We start from the raw sequence: 24,397 nt of genomic DNA, 5'->3' as shown, positions 1-24,397 counted from the left end.
CTCCAAAATATGAACTTTCGTACAAAAAATAAATAAATTCAAGCTCCAAAAACGAATGACACTGCGGCCACCCAATACCTTGAAGAAGTTAACTTGAAGTGTGCCGTTGTTGAGGTGGAGCACAATGGCGTTGCGTGTGCGGAACCAGTTCTTCAGGTAGGGCAGTCGCGCAAGCTCATCGCCTTCGCGCATGGGGATGTTCGCACCGGCTTTCAGAAGGTGTTCACTCATGTAGTTCCGGAAGTATTTAAGCAGTGTTACCTGGAGGTTTGGAGACGTAACGTCAGCACCTTGGGAAAGCTCTCCAACAACCGAGAGCTGACGTCACACGTGCACACGTTTGTTTTAATCGACAATGCCACATCACGACTTTATAACTACAAGATCCTGGCCAATGGAAGGGCGAAATTACGGAGGGGGTTGGGAAGGTACTGTATTATAAACTTGCAACACCTTGTACAAACATTTGCTTCACCCTCAAACTTGCTAGCTTTTACAGTCAAACTTTTGCTCTGGTGCCGAGCAGGCAGAGCATTGAGTAATACCGAGACCAAATAACCCCGTCCTGCCAATGAGCACCATCGGATGTGTCATCGCAAAACGATGAATGCTACCTTTTTGACGATGGTCTGAGGGAAGTTGCTGAGGGAATAATACACTTCAGAAAGGTCACGGTCAATGTATTGCAACTGCTCCCCATCTGGGTAGAGAATTAGGCGGCTGGAGTCGTTGAAAAGCACACCGACACTGTTGTCGCATAGCGAATAGCCTGCAGGCATGGGAGGTAGAGGAAACGAGTGATTTTTCTTGCACGCATGGAAACTGATCATTTGATGCATAGCAGCTTTTTCTTCCAAACACCCCATTTTTCATCCATGTGAATAAATTATTAGGAAAGACTCACCCAGGCCATACTTGTCAGAATAGTCCACCCATTTGCTGACCCAAAGGACTGGTATGGCTGCAGGATCCTCAGCTTCATCTGCAAAGAGTGGAGCGGAATCAAAGCGTCACACGTGAAATATATTGACAAACAGGTTATTTTTGCTGAAATACATTATTCACAATGCACTTCATTTTTGCATCAGATCACCTCGTGATCATGAAGCTGGAAGAATGACATGTCGGTACGTGTAGGGCGGTTATGACGTTTTGTTAATCCCCGGTGGTACATAACATTCTGCATTGCGGTTACATTCAGGCCATGACAGCCAAGTACACTGGAATAGCGCATGAGAAGTTACAAAAACAAGATGGCTGCAATTTTTTGCAACAAGATCACTGATTTTTGCTAAAGCCAACTTGTAATATTGGCCAATCAGTAGCACTTCAAATTCTGTCTCAATTCAAACAAAATTAAAATATTTGAAAATGAAATGAATAATTAAACAATCCAAAAATTGGGGGAAATTTTTGAAAAAAAAAATTAAATAGAAAAGGAAAATTAAATAATTTGACATTATAATATTGAGAATTTTTTATTTTTTTTAATTGGAAAAATTTGTCTTCGAAAACCAGGACACCCTATGCCAAGACTAGAACACTATGCCTCCTGCCAGGCTGAACAGTTTACATTTCGTATCCCAATGACAGGCCGGATCTGAACCAAAATCTAATCGGATTGTCACCCAACCATCTCGTCATGACTCGTTCAGAACTTTTTAAAATATCATGTTATTTTTAGTATTTCATTATAAAGTTTTTTTTTTTTTGTATTTTTTTGTATCGCTTTTCGCCCGATCTCAATGGTGAAGATTCACTTAAAAAATTAAATAACTCGCAAATCCGAATCCATATTCAGATCTTCAACAAAATCAAATAAATTCGTCCTCGTCACACAAACACTACCTCTCCGCCAAATTTCGTCTGAATTAGTCCACAACTCTGATATATTATTCAAGGGCAGACGGGTGAAAACAACTTCCAAAACAACCTTCAGTGGTGGAAGTAATAAGCACAATGCCTCCTTCCAGGAACCATAATACACCTCGGAGAAAATGTCAATCACGTTAAAAAATGAACGACTGCACTGTGGTCACAACCAGTGACAAAATATGTACGAGTACATACCGTATTTTCACCTCTCCACTCAACTTCCTCATCCTTGTGCATGCGTGACTTCGGTAATAAACCTTTTGTTCATAAAAACCTCACCGTAGTCAGAGGTATGGTCGTGGGGCGGCTTAGCCCAAATATTCAAAAGAATTGTGCATTTTGTGAAACAAGCACCAAATTTGGCACAAATGTACATTAATATGTTGCGAACATTTTCAGATATTGGGCCACTTGAAATTCCGTAATTTTTTTTTTCAAATTTTTTCAAATTTCGTAATTTCAAATTTTTCGGGTGACACCGTCACAATTTCGGTCTTCGAGGCCGGCCGATAGGCAAAGTGTGACCGGAAGGGACGAGGTTCTCCTGACCACGTGGCCCTCGATCTGGGAAGCGAGAGGCGTTCCATTAGTGGACGCGCCCCTCACGCCCGACTTTTGGGCGGCCCCGGCAGGCCGTTTGTTTTGACGTTCCGTGACAGGCCCCGCACCCCCACCTCCGGGCCGACCGGAAGCTTGTGCTGAGTACATCATACCTGAACAACTCAGTGAGGCAGAACACAGCAGTGCACACCAGGGTGACCCCTTCAGTGCATAAACCAATTAACCTGTCCACTGCAGGGCATATAGAAATGAAGTTATTTTCTGCATATAATAATAATATAAGTTCAGTTCTATATAACAATTTCTGTTATCACCACTACCACTACAACTACCACTACTACAAGCTTTGTCTGGAATTTTGTGGACTAACAGACAGACATACAGACAAGCTGGGATCAAAACATTACCTCCTTCCACCATTGAGTGTAGAGGTAAACATCATGGAAATTATATCATGCCCTAGATTTAATTCATGCCTACCCGTGTATTTGCTTCACTGGTTCACAAGGTCTTTTGCATACATGTAATTCAGACTCTCGTCTTCATTGCTGACCACACAATGTTCGCAACATATTAATGTACATTTGTGCCAAATTTGGTGCTTGTATCACAAAATGCACAATTCTTTTGAATATTTGGGCTAAGCCGCCCCACTATATCGGCCGGCCTCGAAGACCGAAATTGTGACGGTGTCACCCGAAAAATTTGAAATTACGAAATTTGAAAAAAAAAATAAGGAATTTCAAGTGGCCCAATATCTGAAAATGTTCGCAACATATTAATGTACATTTGTGCCAAATTTGGTGCTTGTATCACAAAATGCACAACAGGTTTGCTATGCTGCTACACTATGGGGCTTGGCCATTAAGTGTGAGTAAATAGACTATAAAAAAATCCAGTTGAGAAACATGTACTTAATGCGCATATGGGGCCCGTCAAAAATTACGTAATGTTACTACGGCGTGGCCCCATAGGGTAAAGCCATCGACAACAGTGTTTGTCTGTCCAGATGTCAGCTCAAACATGCACCAATCAGAGCTGAGGTTCCAGTCACATGGCAGTGGTGATGTGATGTAATTACGGAGGTATGACGGCTGACCACACACCGCCATTTTGATTCCAATTTCGTTCAGGCCGGACATATTGTTGAACCTGTCATGTATCACAATCGCCATGCTCTACCTTAACGTTTTTCATTCAATGTGAAACACAAACCGATTGGTAAAATGACCATCAAGTTTCAAAAGCATCAGCATTACGGCTCTTCCAAAGACAGCACGTATATGCATTGGGCTTCGTGCCTTCATGCCTCACCTTCAGGCCGCTTCGGATAAATTAAGCCCAGGTTTCTTAATACAGTAGTATCGTTTCAGTAATAATAATAAGTCAATATAACCACAACTCTTTAATCCCAATGTCGTGAATGCAAAGTAAATGGATTGAAGCGGTGTATGGTTCATGAATCTATGATAGGCAGTGTACAGTACTAATAACCCCGGAAGGAATTAGCCTCGGTTTTTTGATAGCAATGTCATTGTCGTAATAATGATAACGGAACGTTAATATTAAAGTAAATATAATCGTAACACGAATCCCTTCGTAGTGACTGCAAAATATATCTTCTTCTTGATCAAAAGACCAATTACTGCACTGCAGCTACAAGAAGGAAGCCAAACATCAACAATACATACATACTGTTACAGATCCCGGATTTAGGTGAATTACTATTCATGTCATTGCTTATTAATGTTTATTCTATTAAAGGTTGTTGTGGTTAAATGGTTAAAGAGGCTCCGGATAACAGGAGACCGGAAACGGGATAGTGAACCGGAAGAAGAAAAAACAAGACACGAGGTCCTGGAGAAGCGGCGATCTTCTTCTTCCTCGCCCAGCTCCGACGCGAGCGGTGTCGATATTGAGCAGCGTGGGGAACGCTGTGTTTGAAAGCCCGTCTGGCGAGAGGAGTTACCTGTGCGGGGTAATTACCGGTTACGCGTCAAGTTGCCGTGGGTTCGTGCACGGAACCAAGCCCGGCACCGTTCGCCTCAACGTCTACAAGGACGCGTACGGGTCGCACCTTGGGCCTCGTGCGCTTTGCGAGCTTTGCGAGCCCACTTTGCTTTGCCCGCTTTGCTTTGCAAGGAGGTGTGCGCTGCAGCAGCTGTTCCCGGTACGCGACGTGCACGTTTGGAGCACGTCAGCCAGGGGTTCGTTCAACCGCCCGTGTGCGGAGAAGTCGACCTTCACCTTGGTCTGGAGGGGCCCAGAGACATTGTGAGGGACAGTGGCCATTGAGGGGTCGTGAGTGGGGAAAGGGGGGAAATATATGAGATGGCCATCTGAGTAATATTGTTGATTGATTGTTGAGTGTGGTTGATTGATTGGGAATATATTATCCATTAATCCGGATCCTTGGTGTGGGGGTTTCTTATTGACTGGAATTGTTGTGTCTTTCATATTGATTGCGTTACGAAAGCGTATAAATCATATATCTTTCTGGCGGGGTCCCTCCCACGGTCCGGGGGTCACCAAGACCAGGTCGATACCGGGAGGACCACGTAACAATACATACACATAATACATACAAATACAGGCAGTCCCCGGGTTACAAACGAGTTCCGTTTAAGTCCGTATGCAAGTCGGAACAGTTACGTACGGTTCACATCTTGCATCAATTAGTCAAACGTTTGTCTTAGTATAATATAGTATATATTGTCGTGTGGCCGCCTTTGATGAAAATCAGGTTGTCACGGAAGCCGATCGCGAAGGCCTTAGCTCTCGAGGCGAAAACTCAATGGCGGACTCGGACAGAAAGCTATACAAAATTGCATGGGGTGGAGGGGCGGCGCAAGACCCCTGCAGTCTTACCTGTTCTCGGGGCGTCTCCAATGCCGCTGCAAATTAAATAAATCACACGGAAAACTGCGTTCAAGTATATACAGAAAATAATACAAGGGTTTATTTTACAATGAATAGCAGGACAGGAAAATAACGCGCCGGTAAATAAATGGCCGAATCGGGACATCCACACACAGATTTCGGATGCAGTACAAAGGAATTGAATTAATAAAAGAACCGTTCCTTATGTATTTGTGAAATGTGGTGCGTCCTTATCTGTCGGTAGTGGTGCGTTCATTGACCAACGCGGCTCCGTCTGTTCAGCGGCACTCCTCGCTCCAAACTACAAGCACCGCACCAAGCACCACGCACCGCACCAACGCAGAGCTAGCGATCTCCACCACGAGGCCGATCTCCAACACGAGGCCGATCTCCAACACGAGGCCGATCTCCAACACGAGGGGAGTGAGTACGAATCACGCCAGGAACGCACAGAAAAGGAAAATGGAAGAGAGTCCAGAGAGACAATGTCGTCCAGCGAGCCCTTTTGTCACCTCACATGACGTCAATTCTTGCTCGGCCCCAACCAGAGCCTCGTATCTCGTCCTCTCTGAGGTTCTGCTCCGCTGGTGCCCTCCCATTGGCCGAGTGCTTCCTGCCCTGTGGTGTTGCTCACCCCTCCCCCTGGCCAATCAACAGTCCTCCTGGGCGTGGCTCCCAGCCTTGCTCGATGCTTGGTGCCATGGTGGCGTTGTACGCAGCCGCTGCCTGTTGGTTGTTCCGGTCAGTCATTGTAAGGGGAGGGAACTAATTAATGTCCACAAAGGACCTATCCAAATGTTTATATGAGAATGCGTTGCCATAAGGGACAAAGGTTTGGCGACAGGGGGGAAACGACGAACGAGGGAACTTTATCCATAATCACTGCGCTATTTAGCACGGCCAACTCCCCCCTCGCGGCGGGGACACCAATACAGCTTATACCGACAAACCGGACTAAACATAGAAATTACAGGAAAATTCCCTATCACGTCAGTCAGATACCTACCAATACAGATCTATCTGGCTCTAGATACTCCTCTACCCAAATTCATAACAATATTTTACCTACAACATCTATAGGTATAAAAAAACATTAAAGAAACATTTCTTAAACTGTTTAGATAGAAAAGAAAAGATAATGATTAAAGGTTAACACTCTCGTTCCAATTGATGTCTTGCATTTCTTAAATGTGTAACTTTCTTGATACATCTCTCAGAGTGTAACTCTTGTATGTAACTCGATTTTTAAAATCATAGGCTTTACGGCGGTCGGTACGTAAGTACGGGCGTTCATAACCCGGGGACTGCCTGTAATATATACACATAATATATATATATACATATATATATATATATATATACACACACACACATACACGACAAGACCAAAAGTATGTGGACATCCAAACATCACATCTCATTCCAAAATCATGGGCAGCAACAGAGTTGATCCCCCCCTTTGCTGCTATAACAGACTACTCTTCTGGGAAGGCTTTCCACTAGATGTTGGAACATTGCTGGCGTGGCATTTGCTTCCATTCAGCCACAAGAGCATGAGTGAGGTCAGGCACTGATGTTGGGTGATTAGGCCTGGCTCGCAGTCGGCATTCCAATTCATCCCAAAGGTGTTCGATGGGGTTGAGGCCAGGGCTCTGTGCAGGCCAGTCAAGTTCTTCCACACCGATCTCAACAAACCATTTCTGTATGGACCTCGCTTTGTGCATGGGGGCATTGTCATGCTGAAACAGGAAAGGGCCTTCCCCAAACTGTTGCCACAAAATTGGAAGCACACAATCGTCTAGAATGTCATTGTATGCTGCAGCATTAAGATTTCCCTTCACTGGAACTAAGGGGCCGAGCCCAAACCATGAAAAACAGCCCCAGACCATTATTCCTCCTCTACCAAATTTACAATTGACATTACGCATTCGAGCAGGTAGCGTTCTCCTGGCATCCGCCAAACCCAGATTCGTCCGTCGGACTGCCAGGTGGTGAGGCATAATTCATCACTCCAGAGAACGAGTTTCCACTGTTCCAGCATCCAATTGTGGCGAGCTTTACACCACTCCAGCCGACACTTGGCATTGTGCATGGTGATCTTCGGCTCGTGTGCTGCTGCTCAGCCATGGAAACCCATTTCATGAAGCTCCCGGCGAACAGTTATTGTGCTGACGTTGCTTCCAGAGGCAGTTTCGAACTTGGTAGTGAGTGTTGCAACCGAGGACAGACGATTTTTACGCGCTTCAGCGCTCGGTGGTCCCGTTCTGTGAGCTTGTGTGGCCTACCACTTCGCGGCTGAGCTGTTGTTGCTCCGAGACGTTGCCACTTCACAATAACAGCACTTAGTTGACCGGGGCAGCTCTTGCCGAACTGACTTGTTGGAAAGGTGACATCCTACGACAGTGCCACTTTGAAAGTCACTGAACTCTTCAGTACGGCCCATTCTCCTGCCAATGTTTGTCGATGGAGATTGCATGGCTGTGTGCTTGATTGTATATACCCGTCAGCAATGGGTGTGGCTGACCGCATACCAGAAGGGGTGTCCGCATACTTTTGGTCATGTAGAGTATATATCAACACATACACATATAAACGCACCAATAGAGACATACATACATAAATTATTTATTTGTAAAAGCTATTTTATATTTTAAGTTATAACCTTGACTTACAAGCAATTGACTGGTTTTCCAACTGCCCGGATAATCAGCTGGGCACCGTTTTTCAGAGGTTTCGATTCTTTCAGCCCAGTTACCCTACATATTAGAGTAGCTGCAGTTTTGTGTCCGTCCGTCACACTACGTCATGATGTCTATGACGTCATTACAACGTACGATGGCTGACCACCGACCGACGTTTTAATTTATATGCCATACAGGCATACAGGCCTGGTGTTGGCTTAGCGGTCAGGGTGCCGGCTTGGGATCCTTGGATCCTGGTTTCGAATCCCGATCGATCGCTGAATTAACGCCAGGGGGGTTGACTCAGCCTATCATCCTTCCGAGGTCGGCAAATTGAGTACCAGCTTGCTGGGATGAATGATCACGGTGTGTACCCCGATTTAGAATAGGTACACCGTATCCCTGCGCATCGTAAGAGGCGACCAAGGGTTGGCGTCAGGAAGGGCATCCGGCCATAAAAAAAAATTGCCTCAAACAGGGAACCATGATCGTCATGGGGCCCGCAAGGCTAACCCCCGCTCCAGCGGGGAAAATGGCCTTAAAACGATCATTCATTTTCATTCATTCATCCATTCATTCACAGGCCGAATCTGTCGTCGAAGCAGTCGAACCAGTCACGTGTTTTTACACACGGACAGCTGTACGTTGCAGCGAGCAGAGTAGGAGACCCACTCGATCTGCGCATCTTTGCCAACCAGAGTGAATTCCAGATGAGGAGAGGAACTGCACATGCTGCAGGCCGACTAACCCACAACATTGGTTATGGTGAGATCACAAACTCAGGAACAGATCGAGAGTGAAACTTGGAGGGGTAATAGCTCCCCAAAAAATGTTGCTTTAAAATATAAATGTTGCAAAATGAGTACCAACTCACTGGGTCCTCTCTCAAGGAGGTTGGTGGCAGGATTTGTACTCCGGCCAGTGGTGTGTGTCGGGATGGTGCTGAGGTCACTTTGATAGTGTTGACTAACTGACCAACATATAGAAATAAACCAGTGTATCAATGCAATCTCTTCACTTCCATGGTGACAGACAGCTTAGAGACTTAGAGTACTTCAAAATAATTTAATACTTACATTATTTGCTAACTGGTATCTCCACCCAGGTCAATCTATCCTCTTCAACTAAAGTATCAAACAAGCCCGGCTACGCCACTGTTAAGACTTATGGTCTTGATTTTTCATAGATATGCGTACAGGCTTGATTAAACCTAATAATTTAACACTTGACCCAGAGCCAATGGAAATCAGGCCAGGCAGTGCATAATCAGCAGAGGCCTATACTAGGCCCACCAGGAAACAAGATGGTAGCCATGGTGGGCAGAATCAAGCAACAACTGCTGTTCGACATGTTGCTTCTGCTGTCTCAACAATAGATGGAGGTCCTCAATGCCAAACAGGAAATCAGAGGTCTCCCTCGACATATCACATGACTTCGATACGGTCTGGCACCCAGCTCTGCTCACCAAACTCCCCTCTATGGTATCCATGGAAATCTCCACGCTTGGCTTGCAGACTTCCTCTCTGGTCGTAGTCAACGTGTGGCCCTGAATGCATTTCTCATCGCTCCTTCCTGTTCTGGCTGGAGTTCCCCAAGGTAGTGTTCTGGGCCCTGTGCTTTTTCTGGTCTTCATCAATGATCTCTCCGACTCTCTGGAAAATCCTCTCTATCTCTTTGCTGATGACCACTATCTGCCGCTCCATTCCTCATCCCTCAGATCGGCAGCCTGCAGCCTCCTCACTCTCTGTAGACCTGGACAAAATCACAGACTGGTCAAACAAGTGGAACATGTCTATCAATCCTGACAAATCTCACACTCTTACTATGTCTCTCCGAAAAGACCGACTGGAAAACCCTCCCATCTACTTTCTCAACAATTCTCTCCAAGAAGTTCTGTCGCTCAAGATTTTGGGTCTCACTATCTGCCATGATCTTTCTTGCGAAAACCACATTTCCAAGCTGGCCTCCAAAGCCAGTCGCCAACTGGGCATCCTCCGTCGTGCGAAGTCCTTCCTTGGCACACCTGAGCTCTTCACCACATACAAGGCTTTCATCCGCAGCTCAATGGAATACTGTTCCCCCCTCTGGGCCAGTGCTCCTGCCTCACGCCTCGCTCGGCTTCACGCTGTTGAAGCCAAAGCTTTCAGAATCGTTGGAATCTCCTGCAATGAAGCTAACTCCGAGGGCCTTTCACTCACTCACCGCAGGCAGGTTGGTGGTCTTTCTGTCTTCTACCGACTCCTCTCCCGCCTTGCTCCCCCCCAGCTCTCTGTGCTCTGTCCCCCAAATATTCCGACAGGTCGCACAAGATCTGCCAGCAACTCTCTAAATGGTTAAACTGCCAAAATCTAGGCTCTCTGCTCACCTTCACTCTTTCATTCACCTTTTCTCCCACCTCTGGAGCAAACTCCACCACTCCCTTCAGTCCCACTCCTCCCTCCAGGTCTTTAAAACAGCTGTTCACCACCATCTCTCGTCTTCCCCCATCCAAAACCTTGATCTTTTCTACCCACGTTAATTCACCCCATACACTTTTTCGAAATTCCAACTTCTTTCCTGGAAGTCCTTGCAGTGTCCATATGTTTTATACCCCTCCCACCTCCCCCCAAGCCCTCTTCCTCCCACAGTTCTCTCGATGTCCCTGCTCTTAAATGTTGTGTTTGTGTCCTTCCCCCTCTCTCCCCATCTTGTCTACCGCTCCCCTTATTTTGTGTTTTATGTGTCGGTTTGTGTCAGTTTGACTTTGTGCGATTAATGTTAGCTCTTTCACGAGCCTCGATCTTGTGTATAAACAAACAAAACAAAAAATTTTTGGGTGGGGCCCAGCAGCTGTCCAACAGGGGCACATTTCAAAAATTGACCACCACCACCACACTGTTGTAAATCTATGACATCACAGGTTAAAAACAAAACAATACACAGGGTAATAACATGACCACATGAAAATAAGGGTATCTTATTGGAGATGCTGTGAAAATATTTGATGCAAAATCTAGTGGTGTGCAGGTGCACATGTCCTGGGGGTACAGATGGGTGGAAGAGAGATTTTGGGTCTCACTATCTGCCATGATCTTTCTTGCGAAAACCTTTTCGTTTTCGAAAAAAAAAAAAAAAATTATTTGTAAAATTTGTTCGTTTCGCTTTCATAAAGTTCGTTTCCCGCCGCTGCATTGTGTCTGCTGTACGCAAAAATGAACAAGTCAGTTGAAGCCAGACATTTCCATTTGCAAGTTGCACGGAGAAGCCTCTTGGGAGAGTATGGATTAACTGAGTGCTTATTTAATTGTGACAAATAATTGTGATAAATACCAAATAATTCTGTATCTTCAATTTTTAGTTGAAGCTAAACAATCTAAAAATTGTTTATTGTAGATAAACCACATCTGTCACTCTCCCATGAAAATATTTGATGCATTCGTTTAAAACAAATAAAAATGTTAAAAACCCAAAAAACAAAAAAAGAAGGCCTTTGGGCTCAATAAATGGCGAAAATAAGGCAAAGGGGTCAAAGTGGGACGACAATAAGAGGTGGGCAAAACAGAACATGAGAGGTGGGCACCATCTATATATATAAAGTAGAGTTGGCCTCTGTGTCTGTATCCTGATCTATCTATGATCTCTAAGATCTCGAGAACCCGTGGACGGATTTGCGAGCGGAAAGTACTGTTCGACTCGGGATGGTCCCAGGAATGTCACGGAGACATAAACATTTAAAAAATTTCGGGTTTTAAAATTAGCGTATTATTAGCACTAGCAGAAGAGAGAGGGATTCGAAGGGAGGGAGCGCAGCGCTTCTAGCGCTTCTGACTACAGCACACCTTAAAATTAAAAAAACTTCGGGTTTTAAAATTAGTGTGTTACGCGTAATTAGCGCTAGCAGAAGAGGGAGGGAATCTAAGGGAGGGAGCGCAGTGCTCCCTCCAGCGCTTCTGTTAGCGTAATTAGCGTATTTCGGAACGTTAATTTTTCAACTTCATTATTCGGAATCAGTACGTCCCAGAGAACCTTCGTAACGTTAATTTTTCAACTTCATCCGATTGACATGGGACCAACGGCATGTGACAAAGAGTGAAACATACAGGCTACATTTATTTGACGACAATGAGTTCCGACTTCCGACCTCGGTGGGATGACAGGCTGAGTCAACCCCCCTGGTGTGAAGGGGGAGGAGGAGGGGAGGGGGAAGAGAAGGGGAGGGGAACGAGGGGGAAGGGGATGGGAGGGGGGAGGGGGAGGGGGAAGGGGGAGGGGGAGGGGGAAGGGGGAGGGGAGGGGGGGGAGGGGAAAGTGGGGGGGAGGGGGAGGGGAGGGGCCCTTCTTCCCCTGGGCACCCCCGCACCCTTCCCTCCCCCCCTTCCCCTCCCCCCTCCCCCCCTTCCCCCTCCCCCCCCATTCCCCTCCCCTCCTCTTCCCCCTCCCCTCCTTCCCCCTCCCCCCCCGTTCCCCTCCCCTCCTCTTCCCCCTCCCCTCCTCCTCCCACTCCCGTGCAAAGCCGGGTACCTCTGCTAGTAGTATAATAGAGTTGAGTTGCTGGTTATTGGGAGACAGGGTCTTAGTGGGTGTAAGTCCAGTTTGGAGGTGGAAATGAGGGACCACAAAATGGTTGGGGGCAGCAGAGTCCTGAAGGGAATTGTGAGAAACTCAAGACCATGAGACATACGAGAGAAGAGTTGGATGAATGAATGAAGAGGGAAGTATCGCTCTTAGACCCAGGGAGCATAACAAGGTTAGGGCCTCTGATAAACAATTTCCTGGAATAAAAAAAAATAAAAAATAAAAAAATAAAAAACTTGGAAAGGTGAAACCAAGTGAGTGGTGAGAAGAAAGATTGAAGGGACGGGTAGACTCAAATATCAGATGCGAGTTTTCAGGTATTCCAGTGGGATTTCAGCTTCACCCTTAACCAGGTCCATACCTTCACAAATAACTGTGCGCCGAGATGGTTTGGAGGCAAGCAGGCTCTTGAGCTGATTGAATATCTCCGTGACGTCATTTTCAGAGCCATCTCCACATTGCCTAGAGATATTGCAATACATAATTGGGGGTTATATTTTGCATAAAGCATCTGGCAGGGGGGAGGGTATGAAGAGGTCGAGTGGAGAGCAGGTATTTGAGGTGAAGATGCGGAAGGTGGGTGGGGAGCGGGGGGAGGGAGCGTGTTTGCGTCCTGCAGCTACTCGTAAAACCTAATTGTTTTGCATGTCGCAGGTTGGAATAGATAACAAATAATTTGTCAACTCAAAATGTTTAGCATCCATTTCAAACATTTCTTAATAGAGTTTGGCTGAGGGTGACAAGTGAGATGCTTTCAGAAATTAATGTAAATAGATAACCTTCACCAACAGCAATTTATTTTTATTCTAAGGAGCACAAAACTCGTACTTTAACCCCATGCTGCTAAACACCCACCGGGTCTCCGGAGCAGGTTGTTCTTTGTCACTCTTTAGTTGTTCAGCGCCTTGGGCACAATCTAAAAGAACATGCAAAGAAAAGGGGAAATGAGAAGGGAGGGGGTTTGGTGGACATCGCATTAAAGGCAAACGCATGTTGGGTAATGACTGATGGCTTAGAAGAGCTTTACATCACATCAAGGAAGAGGGGAAGTGGGAAGGCCACCATTTTTGCTCATCGTGTATAAAGCTTACGAATACAAATACACTAACCCTTGTTGATATCCGAGAGAGGCCGCCGGGAGGGGGGGACAATCGAGAAGCGTGGGGCCATGGTGAGGCAGGTCGTGGGTAAACGAATCGGAAGGTAACCATCAGAAAAGAACTCGTCCTTCAAGAGGTCTTCTACAGAGGGCCGTGTGCCTGGGTCTCCTCGCAGCATGCACTTGATAAGTTTTCCCGCCGCTGCGTTGAGTGTCTGCCGTACACAAAAATGAACAAGTCAGTTGAAGCCAGACATTTCCATTTGCAAGTTGCATGGAGAAGCCTCTTGGGAGAGTATGGATTAACCGAGTGCTTATTTAATTGTGACAAAGCAATGCGAAAGGTTCGGCGAGAAAGGCACCCAATTATCGCATGAGGAATTGTAGCAATGGGGGCAACACTCGGACGAAATAACTAGTGGACTACTCACTCCGAAGAGAAAAAAAAAAGTTCTAACCATTTGGGGTACAAACTTCAGCAAACGAAGAAAAAAAAGGAATGGACAATTGGGCCTTAAACAAGATGCTCGCAGCATGTGAACTCACATGTGGCAAGGTGTACTCGTTCCTCTTGATGCGCGTGTAGGTTTCCTTGAGTGACACAGTCTCAAAAGGTGGTTTACCAACGAGCAATGTATACCTGCCAGGATGGATGAAAATTAAACACATTTACAACAATGCCAAGGCTAGCATTTTTTTTTTTATTCATACAAAAGTTATCCAAGGCTCACATACAGTCGTAGCCAAAAATATTGGCAACCTTGCATTTTTTTCAAATAACTCACAATTTTTTCTAAAAACAAGTTCAAATTGACAAAAGTATTTTGTCTCCACAATTCTTTATTTCACTGTTAATATTACAAACCTTTGTTTTTGATTCAGAACTTACTTAATATTTCCTTTTAAATCAGAAAATAAAAAGAAATGGCATCGACAAAATTATTGACACCCCAGACTTGATGTTTGGTAGCACAGCACAGGTAGGACAAAATAACTGCAGTCAAGCGCTTCCTATAGCCATGAAGGAGCTTCCTCCACCTCTCCTGGCAGTTTGGCCCACTCTTCTTGCACAAACTGCTCCAGTTCTCCCAGATTTGACGGGTGCCTTCTCTCAACTGCTGTTTTCAGATCTCGCCACAGGCGTTCAATGGGATTTAGATCTGGACTCATTGCTGGCCACTTCAGAACAGTCCAGCGTTTTGTCTTGAACCATACCTGGGTGCTTTTTCAAGTGTGTTGGGGGTCATTGTCCTGCTACAAGACCCATGACCTTCAATGGAGACCCAGCTGTGGCACTGGGTTGAACATTGCACTCAAAAATGCCTCGGTAATCACCTGATTTCAGGACATTATTCCAACAGAAAGCTGGATATTAAGACCGTTCACCACTGATCTGACCGAGATGAAGGATGACCCAGTGAAAGTGCCGATTGATCTTCAAAACTCTACAGGTCTGAAACACGAATTTGAAAGTGAATTTTTTGGACGAAATTGACAGTCACTCAGCGTGCCATCCAGGTGGTTGTTCCTTTCTTAATCATGTAACTCTGAGACCGGGTTCTCAGCCCTGGTGGCGATGAAGACAGGCCAGGAACCACCATAAAGCTGATGACATATGAGTTGCGTTGTCAACAACATCAATGTTCCCATTGATCCTCTTGTTGTTTGTGTATTAATTGTGTGTAATATTGATTGACATGTGTAATATGTTCTTCCCTCTTATCACAGTTTATTATCGTACAACACTGAGATAATACATCTTGTGCTTTTCTATTTTTTTTATGGCCAAAATTGCATCGGCAAATTGATGAGTTTAAATAGCTCATGTGGTGGGTTAGGGTTAGGCTGGTCATGTCAAGCTAAGGGTGCAAATGGCAGAACAAGTCAACGAAAAAAAACAACATGTTTTAGGGCTACACGCCTTTTGTTTTTAATTTGTATTTTTTTTATTATTATTAAATTTTGATAGATGAAAATGTACCAGAAAAGAGGACCATGGGCCAAATTTCAGCTGTCCAGGACGTATGGAACCTAGAAACGGCTCAAATATTTGAAACGGGACAAGCAAACAAAGTTCAGATGAAGTTAAATAAAAGTGTGTTAAAAAAAAACAAAACAAAAAAACAGTAAAGAATCCCTGGGTTGGAGCATCCTCAGTCTGGGAGGTCGGTTTTTCAAAATCCAGTCGCATCATACCAAATCCTAAAAAAAAAAAAATGGTTTGTGTTGCTTCCTTGCTCAACGCTCAGGATTGAAAGGATCGATCAGGACAAAACACTGGGGAAGGAACGAAGAAAGCCTTATTGTAAGTCAAAAACAAAGCAAACCACCCATTACAACCTTTGCCAAGAAACTGCTATGGCAGCAACATCGTTCTGCAAAGAGTACGGTACATCAATAACAACGTGAAGTTCTGCAGTCTGGTTGCAGTTCAAAAATGGTGGCAATAAATGGGACAACATGCCACTTCGGATCCAAAAACGATAACTAACTGACTGGTTCAGTTAAGGACGCAAGATAAGACACCACAGCGACATCACCGAAAATAATTTAACCGGGTACAAGTTATGTTCACAAAGAGCCAAGAGACGTCAATCAGACAAGCGGTGATGGAGTGTGGAATAAATGATTGTGTACTTTTGAAGGACTTAGGATGGAAGCCATACAAACCTCGTGTTAAGCAGGTGTTTCCAGATGATCACAACAATATAATTTATTTTTGTGAGCATTTCCTACAGTGAATTGATAACCAGGTGTGTTGCACATTATCTGTACCAACGAGGCTGTTTTTCATGGTGGTTTTGTTAACGGGCATAACTGCCATTACTGGTCAGAAGATGATCTTCAAACAATAGTCGAAGACAGCAAAGACTGCTGGTTTGGTGCGGAATGATTCAACGCATTCAACTTACATCGTCCACGATACAATAAACTGACAGATACTGTACTTGGAAATGCTTCAAAACTCTTCCAATAATTAAGCATTGGGACAAAAGAGATGAAAATTTTTATGCAAGACTAGCTGGAAACCAATGATAAAAATACGAGAATAAAAAAAAAATAGGGGCAATACCAATGGGCGCTCACCTGATAGAATAAATCAGTACACTACACTGACCAAAGGCCGTTTTCTAATGCCGTGATCAAACTTTAGTACATCACAGGTGATGAATGTTTTGATAAAGTTTCATCGAAATTGTGTGTAGTTTCAAAGAAGAAACTACCTATTTTTTTTTGGGGAGGCCTATTAAATATGCTGGTACATCATGGGTTGATGTATTGTATTATTGTGAAATTCCAAAATAATCATGTTTCTTAAAAGCAAATTTCTTAACAGGAAAAAAAATAAAAATTGGGAGTGATCAAAGCAGCTGTCTTGTTTTATACACCGTTCAGGTTAAATTTTTTGTCCGACTGAAAAAAAAAAAAAAATCCCCGTAGGTTTGGATTAATTTGTATCAACTTTTGCTGAATATTATTTTTCTCTCCAAGGACCGTTTGTTTCAGGGTGGGACAGACTGTGGTGACAGAGTGCATGAATAATATATTATAACATATACATATACATAGTGTCCCTCCGCACTTTGATTAAAGTTCCAAATTGGTCGGATACCCACTTTCCACAGGTGGATCGGGCGACGGACTGAGTGGCCATCCATTAGTCCTGATTAAACCCTCTTTAAATTTGTGGGATAGGTTAAAGTGTATGCCAGCAAACCACTAATTTGGACGAATTAGAAAAATCTATCCACAACGCTTTTGCCGATTTGCCAGAGGAGTTTCTGACGTCAAGTAGAAAATGTTGCGAAACGATTGAAAGACAAGAAAATGTGCCGAGATTGCTCGAGCTCATGTTGAAATTTGCTCGTCAATTAAAACGGCAATAAATATTTGTGCTTTATTTACATCAACATCGCGTTTCAACATTTAAAATAGGGACTTAATTATGGATCACCCCATATACATACATATTTTTGTTATAAGGATGCTTCACATTTCTGAGAATAAAACCGACATTGGTAATCCGGCCCAATAATTTTAATCCTACCAGCGGGATGCTTACATGATGCATCCCATCGCCCAGATGTCCACCTCGTAGCTGTGTCCCTTCTTGCCGAGTACTTCAGGAGCTATGTAGTTTGGCGTGCCACATAGTGTCTTCTTACGCTGCCCATCAAACTCTATTTTGGTCGCCAGCCCAAAATCCCCTGCAGGAAAAATCAATGCAATTGGTGGGGGCAAAATAAATAAATAAAACATAATCATTAATAATAAACATAGGGGCACTACCCCTGGTAGAATAAACTGTATACTGCACTGACTAAGGGTATTTTAAACCAATTTCAATGGTTGCTAGAAGACAGGGCAGCATGTAGAATCATACCAACACAATCATAAGCCTGGAAACAAAGAAGAAGAAGAAAAAAAAAATTTTTTGAGGGGCAACCCCCTCCCCTCCCCCAACCCTATATACCTGCTAAGACCCCAATTTTTCTAATGCCTTGAACAAACAATGCCACATCATGGGTGATCAAGGTTGTGGTGAAGTTTCATCGAAATTGCGTGTGTAGTTTCTGAGAAGAAAGCAAATACCTACTTTGGGGGGCAACCCCCCGTAGACCTCCAAGGGGCAGATTTTTTTTAACACCGTGAACAAACTTTGGTACAGCATGGGTGGTGAAGGTTGTGGTCAAGTTTCAAAAGTGTGTGTGTAATTTCAGAAAAGAAAGCAAATACCTATTTTGGGGGGGTGGGGGGGGTTCCAATCTGGACCCACTTTGACCCCCTCCATAGACCACCTTAGACCGATTTTCTTAGTGCCATGAGCAAACATTGGTGCATCATAGATGAAGGTTGTGGTCACGTTTCATCGAAAGTGTGTGTAGTTTCAGAGGAAAAGGCAAATTCCTTTTTTTTTGGGGGGGGGGGGTGTTAAACCTGGATCCACTGACCCCGGTATCCACTGACCCCGGTAAACCCCCTTAAAACCCAATTTTTTTTTAATGCCGTGAACAATCTTTAGTCACAAAACAACAAATATCATTTGTGCCAAATTTGGTCGCAATCCCATCAGCGGTTTTGGAGACGTTTCAAGTGTTTACAGACTGATGGACGAACAGACTGACAACGCACCATTGCATAAGCTCCCCTGAACTTCGCTCCAGGTGAGCTAATAATAAACAAAACAAAGATTCGATGGTGTACTTGTTAGAATGTCCGCTCCGAGTCTGCGAGGTCAGCAACCACACAAAACTCTGGGCAAGTCATATGAAAGGCAAAAATACTTGGTCACCTCAGAGTAGAGAGAGAAAAAGACGTCACAAAAATGAGGCTGCCGAGGGCACTTTGGGAAGTGGTCCACCACAATGTGTCACTACCCCCAAGCTCCAACTGTATTCGCCTGAAGTCTGGTGTCACATTTATGATTTTTGTCTGCATGTGCAATTTTTGTTCCAGCATTTCCATCAACATTAAACCCGGTTTAATGAATAAATCAATGAATATAAATTCATGCATACATACATTACATACATACATACTCCGAGCAGGTAAAATTGGGCAACTCGGAACAAAGCAAGCAGAAACAGACAATTTGGACATGTTATACTTCAGTCAATACATACCAAAAACTTCCATTACCAAAAACAATATACATCTAAAGATTCAAAAAACTGCAAGACACGAAGCACACCCACCAATTTTAACTTCCATGTTGTCATTGAGGAAGAGGTTTCCCAGCTTGAGATCTCTGTGCACAATGTTGCTCTTATGAAGGTACTCGCAACCAAGGATTATTTGCCTCAAGAAGTAGCGGGCCTCAGGCTCGGAGATGTCTCGTCGACGCTTGTGCAGCTCCATCATGGACTACAAGTGGTGAAAAGAAGGAAGGAGAAAGATTGCAGGACCAGAGGGCAAAGGGGGATTTAGGGGGGGGGACTTGCAAGGACAAATTATACGACTAGCAGAAGACTTTAGAGATGGGGGGGGGGTGGGGAGTGAGAGTGCAGGCATCGACATTCAAGAGTGGTTTGCACCATGCAATGACATCCCATGTCCAATGTATTATTATATAGATAGGATTATTTTACAGCAAGAAAATAGAAGAAGAATACAGAAGAAGAATACACAAAGGAGGGCATCCTCCGCCCTCCCTCCCGCGGAAAAGAAAAGTCCGCCACATTTTTCACTGTTGCTCAGCACACTGAATGGGTGTGAAGACCCTGAGAAGCAAAGTTAATTGAGAAAAATCAAGTGGTTTGCACCATGGGACGACATCCCGCGTCCACCCGTGGGGTCAAATGGGGTTGTGTAGGAAAAAGCCTTTAGCTGTACAAGGATCGACCACCCCCCCTCGCGCCTTCGAGTATTACATAGATTAGAATAAATACAATTACTTTAGCTGTCAACATCCAAATAGCCAATAGCTTGGCAGAACAAATCCTGCTTCTTTTACTGAAAATTAAAACACAGTTTTATTTATTTATTTTTAACCACAATCAGTTTGATGTGCATTGCCGCAAAGATGTCGATTAAACCAGGCGCACGGCTCTTGTGCACTCCCCGATGTAGAAACAGACGGGATGGTCAACACTGAATGCCAGGGTGATGGTGGTGCCCAAGTGTCAAATATGGATAGTCCAAAATACAACCAGTTCTACAAAATACATCGCTCAGCTTCATGGAAAAAAAATTCCGAGAAAACCTCTCAACCCAAAGTAGTCTTCTAGGAGCCACCATTTTGGGGGGGAAAAAAACATAAAAACATATATATATATATATAAAAACATATATATATATATATATATATAGTTACAGACGCGGCTTAGATGTTATTTACCGAGCGGTTTGGTATGACCACGTCTGCACAAGTTACCCGATTATACCCGAACGTTGACTAATCGCGCTACGCTAGATCAATGAAGGAAAAGACACACGGCTGGGATTAAAATGACACGACACCAGGGATACGGTTCTCAAGACCTCCGGAGGAGATTATATTAAGGCGGAAGGTTAGATTACAACTACAAGAGGGACATCATAGAAAGAAAGGCACTTAGACACACTTATATTAACCCCAACAGACGACAGATAAACGGGACAAAAGGCTGACTCACACGGGGATTGATGGCAAGGAAAGCGGGTATTCGATGGCCAGCACAAGGTGCACCTTGTGCTCAGGGACAGGATAGCGTGGCCCAAAAGATGCAGGGAGGTCTCTCAGCGCTCGGAGGTGGCTCTCTTGTCTTCTCAAGGCTCAAGCTCGGGGCGCATCTGACCTCACATCCGGTAAGTCGCTGCGTATATCCGGCGGGGAGTGACACGCCCTCGGCTCGTTAGCTCCGCCCCAGATGGAATCGGCTCGTTGCTTCTCATTGGGTGCATGCGGGGGGGTTACCGGCTCCGCCCTTGACGAGGGGCTGACAGGGAGCCCCTTCGTGGTAACCCCGTGGAGCGCATGGTCATGGCGGCTAACCGAGCTGGTGGGAGGACGCACACTCCCCCCGCGCGCCGTGGTTGTAGTTGTTGTTGTAGCTGTAGTTGTTGTTGTTGTTGTTGTTTGGGGAAGAAGATGGAAGGAGGTATGGGAAGGTCCTAAACTCACTACTGGTGCCATATAATCACATTCTGGTGCAACGAAGAGTCAGAATTAATGGAAAGGAGTCCTTAACTGACATAGACTAAGAATAACTAGCAAGATGTCCGAAAGTTGTCTACGTGAGATGCGGTGGACCTGGGCACGACATTTAATGGGGGAAAAAGGGGAAGGTCGGTTCTACAGAGTGTTGTTTACAGACAATGGGACTAGGGAATGGGGGATTGGGGATAGTTGGGGAGTATTTGGGAAATAGGGGAATATTTACAAGCGGATATGGAGGCCAAATTCCATATTCGCAACATTGCACCCTTCTCTACCCTCGGGGCGTCCCGACCCGATAAATTTTTACCTACTTTAGTGTGGCACGCAATGTAGTTCCCTCTACTATTAACTCTACCCTGAGTGCGACAGTTTTACAGATATTCACAAACGAGTAAATATGTCCCCCTGCGACGTTGCACCCTTCTCCTCACAGAAACACACCCACAGGATAACCGAATCCGGAAAGAATCCTCAAACTAAACATACAGCCGGTAGGGAGCATTATTTACAAGACTACGCTGCTATTTACACTACGATCCAGGACCTGTTTTTGGAGGAACACATGCAGATGTTATGCATAGAGAGCGCACGCATGCCAGCATCGATACACCAACCCACGAGTGCTCTGTGGCCTACGGCCTTTAATAACGTGCAGAGCACCCTTTCCCAGCACGAAAAGCACCACCCCATCATGTACAGTCAGCACCATCCGGTGCACCAATAAAGTGTCTATAAATCACCGGTGGTGTCGCAGCCGGCCGATGTTCTGCCGCTGGTCTTGCCTTCATGTGGTGCACTTGGCCTTCTTACTTCTTTAAAAAATCAAGAAAGGCGCCAACCGCGTCCATTTCTGTATTGTGGCCGTCAGGGGGCCAACTATAAGTGGTTCACCTTGTATGGCATAGGTGCCACGTTGACCCATAGGTCCATCCACGGGTGGTGCTTGGCCGCATAAGAACTGCGGTCCATGGTGGGTGGCCACAAACATTGCGGTCCATATGGTGTATCGATCCAGGCAGCAAACAGCGAAAGTGCAGGCCCACAACTGCGAAGCCAGCACCTCTCTCTCCTCTCTCTCTCTACCCCAAAGCCAGATCCTCGGAGGTGGGAGACAAAAGAAGCAGACAAGTGAGTAAGGTGGTAAGGGCGCAAAAGTGCACGCAATGTAAGGTAATGCACACTGGGGGCACATGGGAACCAGGTGAGACAGGTACGTTCCTACCGTACGCCCCCCCCACCAGGTAACCTACATGGCCCCTCCCTTACCCCTTACTGTATCCACAAAACACAACACTACCCATAAACATCTACTTTACAAATCAACAAACATCCCTACTGTCTTCCCCGTTCCTCCCATAAACCAAATTCGTCTTCTCTCCCTCCTAACCAATCAAATTTGCCATTTTCAACTCTCATCAAAATTTGCCATCTCCAACTCAACATCAAAATTTGCCATTACCAATTCATCATCAGTCCCTCCTTGGGAGGGAGAGATGGAATCACCCCAATGTCTCATCCACGTCGTGATGCGTCTCACAAATCCAACAGCAGTCCTTACTTCCTGCAACAAAACAAAGAAAACACAGGTGTGGAGTCATCATCATCACCACAGGTAAGTGGCTGCGTATGGTGCGACAGGTTCATCAATCCTAACTATTTCCTAAATGACTTTAACAACTTTACACTACCCGGGGTCTTTCTCCGGCCAAACCATTGGCCCTCTTACACTATGGGTTCTAAAAACCAATTCCCATTGGCCAAACTGTGGTGCTCTTCAATTTGGGGTCTCACTCCCCCGATTCATCTCCCGGTGCCCTCGCACAATTTCTGGGCTGTGGCGTGTCCCTCTCCCAGTGGGTCTACCCACCTGCACACCTCCACCACTGCAGTTGTCTCCGAGCTTACCTGCTCCTCACCCTAACCTAACTACCTGGGGAAGGCCCTCTGGCGCTCTCCCCACTCGGTGCCCTCTCTGGCACTGGGCTGCCCGATCCACACCCGGGATCCTCAGGCACCCACTCACAACTACCGGCTCCCAGAGCCCACCTGCGGCCTCACCTGGCCGACATCCTCACAGTGGTGGAGTGCCCAACCAACTACACACACTAACAGGCTACACGCCCAGCCATTTCCACGACACTAATGCACCCATCCACAACACCATTCTGCAACCGCACCACAAATGCCAATATCCAACCACAATTTACCTGTACCCTCTACCTAACACTTACACTACCCGCCCTGGGTACTCGTGAAAGGGGTCCACTCTTCCCCCATCCACACCTTCGCACCATGCACACCACTCCGTACCACTTACTCCAACTTTCTCCACACACCTGTACCTGCACACCTGTGCTCTCACACCTGGTGCCACCTGCACCCTTCTCTCCCCAAGCGCATTCGCGCTGATCCACAACACTCACTACTCACACACTGCTCCACACACCTGTCCAGTTGCACACCTGTGCAACCACACCTGTTCAATTCTCACACACACGGCATCATCTCAGCTAACTACTCCCTTCTGAAACTTGCGCTTCCCAGTCGTCCCTTTAAACTATTGCGCTCCCACGTCATTATCATCCACACTAAACTACCTGCGTCCCCACTACAGGTATCAGTCACTAACTAAACTTAACGTTACCTAATGTCAATCTCTTCTAGATCCCTACAATATAACCTAACCCACCCGGGCTAGTTTTCACTGCCATACACCCCATAATCTAGTGCTCCTTTGCCCCCACTATGGGAAGGGTGGCAGGGATGCCACCCTTACCCACTGGGCCCATCGCTCACTACCAATTTTGCACATCAAATTTCAACAAATCAAAAATTTGCCAATCACTACCCATCATCTGCCAATCACTACTGCCAATCCCTTGCCAATCATCAAATTTTGTTTTTCTCTAATTTTGGGGCCAAAACACTAACCTCATCACCCAGTCTACTCACTAATACCTCTCGGTGCGCCAATCCCTGTCCAAAGCCCGGCTTCGTAAAGCCAAGCCATGAATGCGGGTTGTTCTGTGCCAGCGGCTGGACACGTCCGGCACTCGGTGCAGGGACGGGGGTTTACCCGGGCCGAGATCCCACGCACCATCTCGGCAC

At 45.4% G+C, this 24,397-nt stretch overlaps 2 protein-coding genes across 4 annotated transcripts in view; one reads left to right on the top strand and one right to left on the bottom strand.

The window, feature by feature from the left end:
* The window catches only part of LOC137426769 (serine/threonine-protein kinase/endoribonuclease IRE1), a 102,968-nt gene extending 98,110 nt beyond the window's left edge, over positions 1-4,858 (top strand). Inside the window, exon 22 of the mRNA XM_068115634.2 lies at positions 4,241-4,858. Coding sequence (XP_067971735.2) covers positions 4,241-4,714 — 474 coding nt within the window. The 3' untranslated portion in view covers positions 4,715-4,858. The remainder of the gene's footprint in view (positions 1-4,240) is intronic.
* PLK1 (polo like kinase 1) overlaps positions 1-24,397 on the bottom strand; it is a 33,942-nt gene that overhangs the window by 907 nt on the left and 8,638 nt on the right. For 2 of the 3 annotated variants that reach the window (XM_068115636.2, XM_068115637.2), the window contains exons 2-10: positions 19,347-19,515; positions 17,714-17,858; positions 14,197-14,290; positions 13,661-13,865; positions 13,407-13,467; positions 12,913-13,013; positions 905-982; positions 615-769; positions 79-261 (exon numbers count right to left, since the gene is read on the bottom strand). In XM_068115636.2, coding sequence (XP_067971737.2) covers positions 79-261; positions 615-769; positions 905-982; positions 12,913-13,013; positions 13,407-13,467; positions 13,661-13,865; positions 14,197-14,290; positions 17,714-17,858; positions 19,347-19,515 — 1,191 coding nt within the window. Of the gene's footprint in view, positions 1-78; positions 262-614; positions 770-904; positions 983-12,912; positions 13,014-13,406; positions 13,468-13,660; positions 13,866-14,196; positions 14,291-17,713; positions 17,859-19,346; positions 19,516-20,765; positions 20,886-24,397 lie in introns of those variants that run through there. The other variant, XM_078779029.1, reaches the window with a different exon arrangement.

The sequence above is a fragment of the Myxine glutinosa genome, chromosome 5, assembly GCF_964187855.1.
Source record: "Myxine glutinosa chromosome 5, kmMyxGlut1.1, whole genome shotgun sequence".
Taxonomy (NCBI): domain Eukaryota; kingdom Metazoa; phylum Chordata; class Myxini; order Myxiniformes; family Myxinidae; genus Myxine; species Myxine glutinosa.
This window is presented reverse-complemented; position numbering and strand designations above follow the sequence as displayed.